Below are 12,992 nucleotides of genomic sequence, written 5' to 3' on the forward strand. Positions count from 1 at the left end.
TGTCACGGCTATTTTTGTGCATCTATGTGGACGGAATTCTTTTAAAATACGGAAGAAAAATATCCGTTTTTTTTTTTTTTTTTGAATACCCTGTGTGGACCAAGCCTCAGCTACCCCCTTCTCCTGCTGTAGAATACTTAGGAGGACCCATGGTCCAAACTGCCCCCCCCCCTCTCTCCCTGGGCACTGTGGTCACCTGAAGCCAATCTGGTGGATGTGGTCAGTCTCCAGCAGCATCTTCCAGAGCAGGCAGAGGAAGAGTGGGGGTGAGCCCTGCATGGAGAAGTGCGTGATGACGTCGTTCTCGTTGGTCATGGACTTCCACTTGCGGTACTCCTCCTCCACGTTCTTCTTCAGGTTGAAGCGGCTCTCCTGGGGAACGTTGTTCTGCTTAAAGAACGCCTGAAAGGGTAGAAAAAAAAAAAACCCGGGAGAAAGGGAGAAAGAACGCAAGAAGGAGAAAGACAACAAATCAGAGAAGCTCAAAAGGCCCTTTTGTACGAAGCCAGGGGGAAAAAGTGAAATCAAGGAAAAGAAAAAGAAACGAAAGCCCAAGAAAACAAACGGATAAAAACAAATCGGCAGACGGCATCTACAGCGATGTCTCCAGACCCCCTGACGGCGTCTGTTTGGATAGCAGCTTGTCCAAAGGGAGCACATTTCAAAACCCATGAATCAACTTGTTCCACAGTTAACGGTCAAGGAAAGGTTTAATGTCGGTCTAATGGGATACACAGTCTTAATACTTCTGTAGAAACAGAATGGATCCCTTAAAAACAAACACATATATCAATGTAAAAAAAAAACATGTATTACTAAGAAGAAAAAAAACATGCACTGGGACCGTTTCCCATGCACATATCAGCTAACGTGCAGATTTAAACATGGGGCAAAATATGGGACAGAGCAGTAAAGGTTACTATGGGCTACTATAACCCATGATGCATTAGGCAGCTAAGCACTGCAGTGTTTCCCACAGAATTTAATTATATTTGTGGTGGTAGGTTTGCAGAATTAACTTGAATGCAAAAGTATTTAACAAATTAGCGCAGCGGGGTTATGATGCTAACACGATTTAAGCACAATTTAGCCTTCTAGTCATCTTCTATGCCTTGCAGGATTGTTAATGTTGCCTTTAAACATGCATGTAGGTTCGTTGAGAGACTTCCATCCAATTAAAATAGTACAACACATTGATAATCATTGTGTGGTGGTCAATGTTGATATTGTGTTGGGCCGCCACAAATAAGTCAATGTATGAGACACACTGCACTGGTTTAAAACAAACATACTGTAACTTCCATATCCAGGTACACATACAGTACCATTTAGAGTTTACACAGTGCTTATCTTTCTTTGTTCTATCACATACCTAACCTATCTGTATAGCACATAAGTTACACCTCAAGGGCATGCAAGAGATGCTCACAAAGTTCAACATGCAAAAGTAGGCATAGCAGCACGCAACAAGTGCTCTAAGTCAAGACAACAACATCCTGTTGGCCGAGAAGTTTTAGAATTTGGGATTTGTGGAGGGCAGTGAGGGCCCGTACATGCACAAGATCGTTTAGGCCACATTGCCAAGGCATCTAAAATTGTCTAACCAATTGTGGAATCAGGCTGAAAAACACATCAGGCTGGGTCAAAATCACCCTTTATGCAGAGCAGAGGCAGTGACTGTTCCTTTGACGTCTATGGCCATAGCTCAGAATTTTACCACATATAATAAGATCTTGGTTCTACAGAGTTAGGAATTATGAATTTTGTGCATGTTTTCATGATCCTCAAACCCTTCTGAACATTTCAGGTACATTTTTAGAATTTTTGAGCATTCCAGTCTGGAGAAAATCGACCTTATATCAGGTGTTAGCCTGTTATTTATTCTGCTGCCGTTGGCCGGTTGCTACGTACGCTCATCAAGACGTCAATGACACGCCTCTTTATGCAGACAGGACTCGATCCCCATTTCGCGCCCATAGACATGAACTATGAAGAACTATCTTGCTCCGCCTTAACAATCTTTGACGCTACTGCCGCCGCCGCCTCCTCCCCCCCCCCCCAGACGTACCTGCAGCGGGGCGGGGAAGCAGCTGAGGGTGTGTGAAGCCCAGTTGTGAGGCGTGAAATTCATGATGGTCTGCAGGATGTCCTTGCACCACGTGCCCTGGATGGAGTCCGAACCTGTGAAAAAATCTGCATGATGGGACACACACCACACACACACACACACACACACACACACACACACACACACACACACACACACACACACACACACACACACACACACACACACACAAACACAAACACAAACACAAACACAAACACAAACACACACACACACACACACACAAACACAAACACAATAATAGGAGGTGTTAATGGCAACATTTGCAAACAACTACATGAATAAGCAAGTGAATGACCATAAAAATGACTGATTCTATTATCCAACTGTATCAATGCCACTGATAAATGATGCATGAGCTGGAAGGTGGCATGAAAACAGTGATTGCGTGCGAGACTAGACACAGCTGTCTGGCAGCTCCAGACCACAAGCTCTGCTCACAGGCGACACAGCCCTCCAGGTTTGATGTGGTGAGGCTCATGACAGTGGGAGCAGAGTGTTGGTGTGGAGAGAGAGAGAGAGAGCGAGAGCGAGAGAGAGAGAGAGAGAGATGAGTGGGTGAGAGGGAGGAGGTCTAGAAGCAACAGACAACTGCAGAAGCGAACCCCAGAGCCACCACATGCCAACCGACACGTCTCGTCATTGCTTGCTCCACTAGCCTGCACTGACCATTTCATCTTTAATACTAGCACTTCCTTTACAGGAGCTGGAATAGGGAAAAAGACACATCTAGCTTGTGCAGTTTTGTCTTTCAGCAGTAAAGCCTAGCATGCAGCCACACCAGAACTCACCGACAAGCTCATTAAATTGTCTGGATCACACAAACTAAAGCATATAGACCAGCTAGGAAGGCAAGGCCATGACTATCTGGTTAAAGAGATATCTGTGAAACAGAGGACATGGAGAGAGCTGAAGCGTGTGTGTGTGTGTGTGTGTGCGTGCGCTCCTGAGACCTGTGACATGCGTGGCTCTGGCTAGGGTGAGGATGAGGGCTCGGTTCAGCTCCTCTGATTCGGCTGACAGAACCGTCTTGGGGTCACTCAGGAAACGAGTGAACTGCGGTTGGACTTCAGAGCTCCCCAGCGCTGTGATCAACCTCAATGCAGTGCTCTCCACACTGTCAACACAATCAACAAATAGATCAGTATGAATGAAATAGAACATCATTAATCAACAACTGCAAAAACAAACAAACACACGTAGAGGTACCATTATACATAGATAAACACACACATATGTGCGAACATACACACACAAATAGACAGACATGACACAGGAGTGCACATACAAGCACACACAGATAAAAAAAAAAAAAGCCTTCCCCCATCGCACACAAAAAGGCACATTCACACATGGAAGCCATCCCACACACACACACAGTTGTCGGTCTCTTCCCAAAATGGTAAAATGGGCACTAGAAAATAAACGCTGTTGACGGTCAACCTGCATTGTTTAACAGCTTCCCTTTCTGCGCCATCCTCCTATTTATACAGTAGAACAAATCCTGACCTTGGTCCAACTTCCTGACCGTGTTAAATATTTATGACGAGGTGAGAAGTCGAGGGATCATTTCTCAGGCCCAGATGTTTTTGATGTTGGGTTGGCAGCCACTAAAAGCAGCCAGGCATCCTCCAGTGTCTTCAGGCCTGACCTCAAACTGCAGCTTAGTGAATGATAATGAGTCTATGGCCGATGCGGCTGTAACCTTAACAAACCCAACAAACTTAAGCGATCAAATCAAACATAATTACCATTATGTGAATCTCATTTTCTCCAGCACCTGAGAAACAGTACAAGGGTGTGTGCGTATGAGCACATTTTCTGTCCTCTAAGCACAGTTGGCTTCGATGACATTCTGCACAAATTCTGTATCATATCTGCTGCAGTATTTTTCTAAATTCTTACGGTTTCACGGTATATGACGGTATTTTTTTCTCATGCATAATCAGATGTTCACAGCATTTTCTACAGGTTGAGAGAGGAATTGCTGCAGTACATTGACTAAGGATGGTCTATTTCACTGTCATGATGTAGAATAACTCCACACTAGTGGTAATGCAGTTTTGCATGGCCCCAGAAAATGATGCTGTTTACAAAGAGCCACTCATGATTCTAATGAAGAATCTAATCAGAATGCAAAGACAATTGCAGTCAAAATAAAGAACTTTTACTGTGCAAATTTCACAAACATGTTGTATAAAACCAATACAAAAAGTAGTGCAACTTTATACTTTTTTGAAAATTATACAATTTAAAATGAAACATCTCTGCTAATATGCTTACTCTGTCAAATAGGCCTATCAGAAACATGCCTTATTGTTATTGTGCGGTTTACATGACGTTAGTGGTAGGCTAACGTTAACTTCATGTGGATGTGGATGTCTTGTTAGCCTGCCATGAGCTTCGGTTCGGTTCGCTAGGCAAAACATTAACAAAAAAGTTTGTTTTGGTGCACTGATGACAGTCAGGATCATTTCTAACTAGCCAGCTAGAATTGCTCAGTGCATGTCTATAACATGCTTTACTTGCTACCTGGATAATTTCAGCGAATATTCTTAAAGTGAGATGAATGATAATCTCATTAAACTTCACTGTGTTCGGTGGGTTGCTAACTAACGACATCACCTACTAGCCAGCTAGTTACAGGTGTTGAACAATCTCAATAGAATTTTCGTGAAGGTAAATCCCTTTCAATGCAGTACCCCTTAACGTTTTTCCTTAACTAAAGAAACAATTTAAGGTATTCTGTGCAACACTCTTAAATAAACCCCTTATCTAAGGAGAAATGAAGCCTTACGCGACAGTGTTTACCCTCACTATGCTTCACAGTGGCACCATGCGTGCGTGTGAAAAAAGTCTCGTCTGAAACACTGTCGCGTGGCGCAGCGTTTCAAACGTTGTGTAATCAAATACACCGGTATGGCGGTATATTAAAAATTCATATCATAACGAAAATATACACCGGTATACGGTGGGAACCGGTATACCGCCCAGCACTAAAGTGTATGTTGCAGTGTGTGTGTGTGTGTGTGTGTGTGTGTGTGTGTGCGTATGTGTCTGTGTATGCATGTATGTCTGTGTGTGTGTGTGTGTGTGTGTGAATATATGTGTTTGTGTGTGGGCAAATCTGTGGGGCTAAAATAAGTCCTTGACTAGACGCAACACAGAAGATAATTACACGGAAGAAAAGTTGTTTGGTTAACAGAATTTCATTTTGGATAAATACTGCTCATCATGAGGCAAAACAATGAAGTGTGTGTGTGTGTGTGTGTGTGCGTGTGTGTGCGCGTGCTTGTGTGTGCGTGTGTGCTTGTGTGAGCGAGTGTGTGAGTGTGTGTGTGTTGTGTGTGTGTGTGTGTGTGAGCGTGTGTGTTTGAGTGTGTATGTGTGTGTTGTGTGTGTGTGTGAGCATGTGTGTGTGTGCGTGTGTGTTGTGTGTGTGTGTGTGAGCGTGTGTGCGTGTGTATTGTGTGTGTGTGTGTGTGTGTGTGTGTGTGTGTGTGTGTGAGCGTGTGTGTGTGTGCTTGTGTGTGTGTGTGAGTGCGTGTGTGTGAGTGCGTGTGTGTGCGAGTGTGTGTGTGAGTGTGTGTGTGCGCCTCCTCACCAGAGGTGAAGCTGGTTCTGGTTGGTCTGGGGCACGGCGGCCAGTGAGTGCAGGTGGCTGAGCAGCTGCACGCGGTAGTGGGGCTGGATGTGGTGCATGCGGTAGCTGAACATCTCCAGCAGCGTGTGCAGGATGCCCCAGGCGTGCGACTTGAACACGTTGGGCAGGAGCTGGCCTTTAGGGGAGGAAGGGGGGGGGGGGGCAGAACAAACAGACGACATGAGCACACACACTGCTGATGCAAGCAGATGGAAATGAACAGCCACTTTAAAATATGCGTCAATCCTGGCCTCACAGACATGAAAGCAGTGGAAAATGAGTTTGGGCTTTTAATGAATTGCTCCCCGCGCATTCATCTGAAGAATTAATGAATGACAAATATTCTTTCTTTCTCTCTCTCTGGGTCAGGGCGACATGCAGACAGACGCAATTCAAACAAACGGCTGAACTGGATAAATATTGGTTTCTTCGTACTGATTCAGCCAAAGCACTCCCTCTGATCTGCAGCTCTGGCTAATTTGCATGATTGTCCTATTATGGGACCTATTAAGCGCCACCACTTAAGCTAAATCTGGCCCAGTTCCTATTAGGGCTTTTTTTTAAATATATTTTGGGCTTTTATACCTTTAATTTGATAAGACACTGAAGGAAGTGACAGGAAGCAAGTGGGAGAGACAGATGGGGTGGGATTAGGAAATTACCCGGGTCAGACTCGAACCCCGGTCCCCATGGACAGGTGGACCCAAGTGAGGTACGGGCACTGTCTGTAGACTGTAGCGCCACAGCGCCCCCCACAACTAGCTTTTGTGACCTGAGTAACTTGAGACCTGAGTGGTCGAAACGTTGTGATTGTACAATCACCTTGGGAGCAAAGAGGACAGTGTGGATATATCTTTTTTTCTTTTTCCTTTGCATCGGTCAGTATCCGGCACCTGTTATATAGATGCACGTGCATTCTTACATTATGTCTGGCCTGACCTCCACATCTCTGTTTCACACCCCAGTGCATTCAGTCTCCCATCCCTGTCCCCTCTACACATGGAGACGGAGACAACACCAGTAGAGTCGGCTTCCCCTTAATCCCCACTGCAAGCCTTAACTCACTGAATGCCAAGCTGTTTTCGTGAGCTTTGTCCTAGAGTGCCAGCAATCTAGACCATTGTTGATGATTTTTGTACAGCCACAGCATATTCTGTGTTATAGCTATGAACACATACAATAGCTTGATTAAAAGGTGAAGACTTTAAGCTCTCGGTGGGTGCAAACCGTGTATTTCTACACGCCTCTGTTCCTGAGAAATCCCAAGCTAAACAGTGGCTAGTTTTCACCAAAATCGCTGTTTTTTTCTAGAAATGGAGATATAACGTCTTTCATGAAATATGAAGTGTTGCCTGTTACTTACTTGTGTGAACTTTCCGGGAAGTGATCAACGAGACCTGGCGAGACTGCCACCTAGTGATAGACCCACGAAAATTGCCTGGTTTTGACCTGACGTGCATGCGTCACTGATTCGACCCAAAGCGGCAACCGAGTTATGATAAAATGTCCAGATAAAATGTCCAGATTGTGCGTTTTCATGAGTTTCACGATCGTCATATATTTCATTTCCATTCATCACAGAGTTCCCAAAATCACATATAAGGTGTGTTAGAGTGTCTAGTTTCGTAATAATAAAAAAAAAAGCTAAAAACGTAATATATCGTTTTTGGCACTCAATGAGTTAAAGGGTACGATTTTAAAAATGCCCCCAGACTGTAGCACTCTAGCTGTTGGCTGCAGCAACTCCAGTTAGGCAGCACTGATTTTTTGCAGTACTCGACGTCCTCGAGAAACAGAGATCTGTGTGAAAAATGGTCGGAGTTCTCCTGCAATACTCACTGATGAAACCCTTGATGCCCAGGGACTCGATCTCCATGTAAACCAGCAAGCGGCTGTAGGTCTCCACCAGGGCTGGGGCCAGGGCGAGACTGGACTTGGCTGCGGCCAGCTTGATGACACGTGTGGCGATGCTGTGGATGAGGCTGAAAGGGGAGGGGGAGGGGATAAAAGAAGGGTTAAAAGAAAGGATTACAGAAAAAAAACCTTTAAAACGATGAAAGCTTAAGAAAAGAGTCTTTTTGTGCCCAGAGGGGTCTTCTGTTTTGTTTCATTGTCCTCTGGAATGAGTCACAAACTAACAAAATCCAAGACCTCCTCCTACATCAATTCATAATGAGCTCAGGGGTATCGGCACTACAAACTCTGTTGACATGCGTATCACGACTTCACCAGTTTACCGCAGTTTCCCTCTTGAGCAAAAGAATCAGCGGCACGCGGCTAAATAGAAGTGGCCCAAGCGTCTCACAGGTGAGTGTCATTGTTTTGCGACTGTGCTGTTGTTCTGCCACCACATATGAATAAGGCAGTGCAGTATGCCGTCTCTGTCTCTCTGTCTCTCTGTCTCTCTCTCTCTCTCTCTCTCTCTCTCTCTCTCTCTGTCTCTGTCTCTGTCTCTGTCTCTGTCTCTGTCTCTGTCTCTGTCTCTGTCTCTGTCTCTCTTTCTCGCCCACCTGCGAGAGAGAGGATTCATTTACTGGCAGGCAAGAGCAGATGTAGTCTTTTAATTAGTGACTCATGCCTTCTCATAATGTGGAGAGAGAGAGAGAGAGCGGAGCTCCAGGTTTTTTTGTAAAAAACCTGGTGGGCTCCTCGTCAGTAAGTTGCATTTTTTTTTTATATATTTTTATTTATACATTTTTATTTATAAATTAATTAATTAAAATCAGCATACTTTTTACTGGGCCTGCCATTACTGCCCCTCATATTCCAGTCATCTCTTGCTGGACCTAAAGGGTCTACCTACGGATTGAGTTAATCACCTGCTCCTGTGGCTCAGATGCTGCTGGTGTGTTTGTTGTTAGCTTTCAGCACAGCACACCACACCACACCGAGGAAGCAGATCCAAGAAAAACAGACACACACACACACACAGAAAGAGACACACACACAGCGAGACACACACAGCGAGACACACACAGAGAGGCACACACACATAGACACACACACACAGACACACACACACACACACACTTGCGCTAAGCATTAAAGAGGTCTCATTGACCGGGGGTAAGCACTAATTCGGGAGCCCTCTCAAGGCAATTAGGCAATGACTGGCCCATTCCAGGTGGGTGCCTAAAAGTCAAGCTCCATTAGGAAACGTCTGTGGGCAGGGCAGGGCAGGCTCTGAGAGACACCGGCTAACTCTCTCTCCTCAAGTGCTCTGCTGTTAAAGAAAAGTGTCTCTAGTTGCTGTGCTTACTCCCTCAAGGAATCTCAGTGCAGTGAGTGGTGATTGTGTCTCACATACATTATTTTCGGTCATTGGCATTCGGTCTCTCTCTCCTCTAGGCTGTAGTGGTGCAAGCCAGAGATAGAACTGCACTGCTGTAAAATAAAATAATTCTTCTCAGAGTGCCTCAGAGAGGGCGGTTTACAATCAAGCCATGTAATTAACCCGTACGCCGGAGGTGAACACTCGAGGCATTCCTACAAAGGAGCCAAATTGTTCTGCAAAATCACCCCTGTACTGAGCCATGCACTTGTAGCTGCATAATCCTCGGTCAAAGCTCCAGCTAAACGACCCCAGCCATTGTGCTGGCATTCCCATTTTCATTTCAGTTCAGTTTAATCTAATTATATGTACTAGAGGTAGGAATGAGTCCCATCTTGAGACCCTTTACACAGCCCAAGAAAAAATCTCTCAGAGAGTGTTTTATCCATGCAAATATGTTCTCCATCTCTCTCTCACCATATCTCTCTCTCTCTCTCAGTGTGTGTGGGCTGAGCTGGCACACCGTACCACCTTATTCTAGAGGATGCTGAGATCTGAGAATCCAACCGGGTTTGTGGGCTTCTATGATACTGGGCCAACACGCCCAACCCAACAAAACATATGTGCATGTATGTGTGTGTCTCTGTGTGTGTATGTGTGTGTATGTATGTATGTGTGTACTGTGTGTGTGTGTGTGTGTGTGTGTGTGTGTGTGTGTGTATCTAAGCGCTCCACCCACCTCATCTTGGCATGCACCGTCAGCGAGTCAAGCAAGTTCATGGGCAGTGGAGTGACGGAGCCCTGGGCCATGCAGTTGGTGCCGGGCAGAGGGATGCGCACGCTGCCGTTGCCGTAGATGGTCTCCACCAGCACGCCCATGGGCAGTGTGAAGCACTCCGAGTTGGTGGAGTAGGCGTTGCACAGCAGCGCGATCTTGTAGTCCGTCATGGGCAGGCTCTTGTTGCGCAGGCTCTGTTGCAGGAATCTGGGGGAAAGTTTCACACGTACACACACACACACACACACACACACACACACGGAACTGTTAGTAAAGACAAGTCTTGATAGGGAAGCAATCTGCACTACACAAACAACAAGGAACTACCAAGTAAGTTCTAGTCATACTGAGTAGTAGAATGCCATTGCCAATGCTTATAAAACTGGTTGCCAAACCAACAACAAAGAAAAGTGTTTAATCCCACTTCTTCATTGTGTTCTGATACTTTCAATAGAAACTACATAAAAAATGTAGAATCCAGTATGAAATGTCTCAGAACACAGTCAATTGTGAAGCTGTGGTGCAATCAGCCACAACATTAGGGTCCAGGTGCCCACGAGGACCCAGGTTAGACCTGGTCCAACCTGTGGTCATTTCCAGATCCCACCCAACCCCTTCTCTCCCACTCACTTCCCACTTCCTGTCACTCTTCACTGTCCTATCCGATTTAAGGCAAAAGCCCCAAAATAAACAATACAGCTGATCAAAGTTCTCAGCAAATACTACAGAATCACAATGGATGTCTAAGCTTGTATACTACAAAGAGAGTCTGGAGACGCAGGTGAGATTCTGCCATGGTCTGCTATCCCAGCTAGGAGAGCTGAAGTCAGCCTGCAGTGCTGGACGGCAGAGACACACACACACACACACGGGGTGTAATGGTACACATATTTGTACCGAATCCGAAAGGTACAGGATGTTAGGTTCAGTACAGATGTGTACTGAATGCAGTCTTATGCCTGTTTTATGCTTCTGCGTCAAATCGACGGCGTATCCCCGCAGACCCCTCTGCGTCGCCGCGAACCCCTCTCCGACCCCTCCGCTGTAGCTCAATATGCACCTCCAAAAAATTGTAACTTTGCGTCGAGGACTGTGATTGGTCAACTCATCCTGTGTGTTGATAGTCGGTGTTGCTACTGTGGGGAGTTAGAAACATGCTAGTTCACTGACATCAGCTTTGCAAATAAACTCAGATATATTTTGATTACAATGACGGGGTTATCCGTTTGTAAAGTGTCTATATGTCAGTAACGTTTTGAAAGTCGCACTTCACCAGCAAGCAGTACTTTGTAGGCAGTTGTGCTAAAGTTCGCTTAAACTGGCTGGCAGACACCTCGCAAATAACCTCACACCGTATTTCCGTAATATATATATATGTTGCACCTGAGTCGCAGGACCAGCCAAACTATGAAAAAAGAGTGCAACTTATAGTCCGGAAAATACGGTATTTGCTGGTTACAGTAACTAGGTCAATGGATTTTACTGTGTCTATTTCTCGATACTTTGTACAAAATCTAAGCAAGAAAAGGCAAAACAAATAAGATTCATATTTTGGCAGGACAGTCTATGGGGTTTGCCATTCTGAGTACCATCTACTACTGTATTGTTTCGGTGGTGAGCGACGCAGACACAGGCGACACCGACCGTTATGGCGGTAAAATGCACCGCAATGCAAAGCAAACCGATGCTGAACCATAAAAGGGTCACAACGCCGTAGGAGTGGCGCGTAGCTACGCCGTGGAGTTGACGCAGAAGCATGTTGAGCCCTTTAAACAGTAGCCTAATCTACAGTAAGCTTTTTTGTGTGCATACCATGCTTCACATTAGAGTTCCCACACAAACATATTAGTGGCGGACCATATGTCTAGTTTAGTTAAATAACGCCAAAAATCATCTGACACCTTTTCAATGTACTATTCTTGCTAATTGTGATTTTTGTGTACCGTTACACCCCTAACACACACACACACACACACACACACACATCCTCTTACTCGTGGTGCAGGCGCAGTGAGTGAGGAATGGGGATCTGCAGCTTGGAGTTGTCGCTCTGGGCCTTGCGGTTCAGGTGGATCCAGATGCACGTCATGGCGAAGGAGTGCGTGGACTGGGGCTTGTTGATGTCTGGCACGGGGATGCACTGCGGAGTAACGGAAGAGAGGAAATAGCGACCGTCTGTCAGTATATGGTGCACTGCAGTTGAAACCAGTGGACTACTTAGTTCAGCTTCAGTCACTTAGAAATGTCCCAGTCAGAGTCACTTAGAAATGTCCTTGTTTTCATCATTAATGTTGTAAATGATGGTTGTAGAAAGAAATGGCTGATATTTAATGCAATATCTACATTGCCCATTATCAGCAACCATTCATCTTAATCTGATATCAATTTAAAAGGCTAAACTGAGAAAAAATTGGAGAACCCTTTTGCAATTATGTAAGAACATAATGTAATCTGAAAACTGCTGCCCTGATTAAAAAAAACAATGCTACTGATCTCAGCTGGTATTCTGTCCATCGTGGAGTGGAATGGAAATTTCTAAGTGACCCCGAACATTTGAATGGCAGTGTATGTTTCAGGACTTTTCACAGAGCCCTGCTTGAATGCAGTCCAACACTACAACACAACAGTGCTTCAGTTGCAATGCAAACTGAAGCACTGACTATTGATCCCCCAAGGGGAAATTCAAGCTACAGCAAGGTATCGCCATAATGTCTTCTTTAATTCCCCAGATGAGATTTGATCAGTGCTATTGATCAACATCTAACAGAGTCCTTCTTCAGATACTCAGGGCGCATTCACACAAAACCCTTTGGTCCGGACCAGTTTGTTTAGACCAATGGTTCGGTTATTTTTGATAGAGTGAACGCAGTCTACCGAACCCAGGTGCGGACCTGGGGTACGGTTTACTAGAACTCTGGTGCAGTTTGAATGCTATCCGTTCCAAAACCAGGAAATAAACTAGAGACTATCTAAGGGGGGTTCACATTGTACGCACAAGCAGCAGCGCTGTGCTATGAAATCCATTATTGTCAATGGCTTGCGTGCACAAGAACTTTGACCGCGGCGCTCGGTAAATGATAGGTCTTTTGCGCTGAGCCCGGCAGCAACCACAACAAAAATCTTTGGGATATTATCTCAACCAAGAGCAACCTAGCGCCTCCCGGTCAGAGTG

At 45.2% G+C, this 12,992-nt stretch overlaps 1 protein-coding gene across 2 annotated transcripts in view; it reads right to left on the reverse strand.

Annotated features, from left to right (window-relative positions):
- med23 (mediator complex subunit 23) overlaps positions 1 to 12,992 on the reverse strand; it is a 52,191-nt gene that overhangs the window by 25,966 nt on the left and 13,233 nt on the right. For both annotated transcript variants that reach the window (XM_042096154.1, XM_042096152.1), the window contains 7 exons: positions 11,815 to 11,960; positions 9,782 to 10,027; positions 7,611 to 7,753; positions 5,733 to 5,907; positions 3,082 to 3,245; positions 2,069 to 2,193; positions 197 to 402 (listed from right to left, as the gene is read on the reverse strand). In XM_042096154.1, coding sequence (XP_041952088.1) covers positions 197 to 402; positions 2,069 to 2,193; positions 3,082 to 3,245; positions 5,733 to 5,907; positions 7,611 to 7,753; positions 9,782 to 10,027; positions 11,815 to 11,960 — 1,205 coding nt within the window. The remainder of the gene's footprint in view (positions 1 to 196; positions 403 to 2,068; positions 2,194 to 3,081; positions 3,246 to 5,732; positions 5,908 to 7,610; positions 7,754 to 9,781; positions 10,028 to 11,814; positions 11,961 to 12,992) is intronic.

Source organism: Alosa sapidissima, chromosome 6 (genome assembly GCF_018492685.1).
Source record: "Alosa sapidissima isolate fAloSap1 chromosome 6, fAloSap1.pri, whole genome shotgun sequence".
In the NCBI taxonomy this organism is placed as follows: Eukaryota; Metazoa; Chordata; class Actinopteri; order Clupeiformes; family Clupeidae; genus Alosa; species Alosa sapidissima.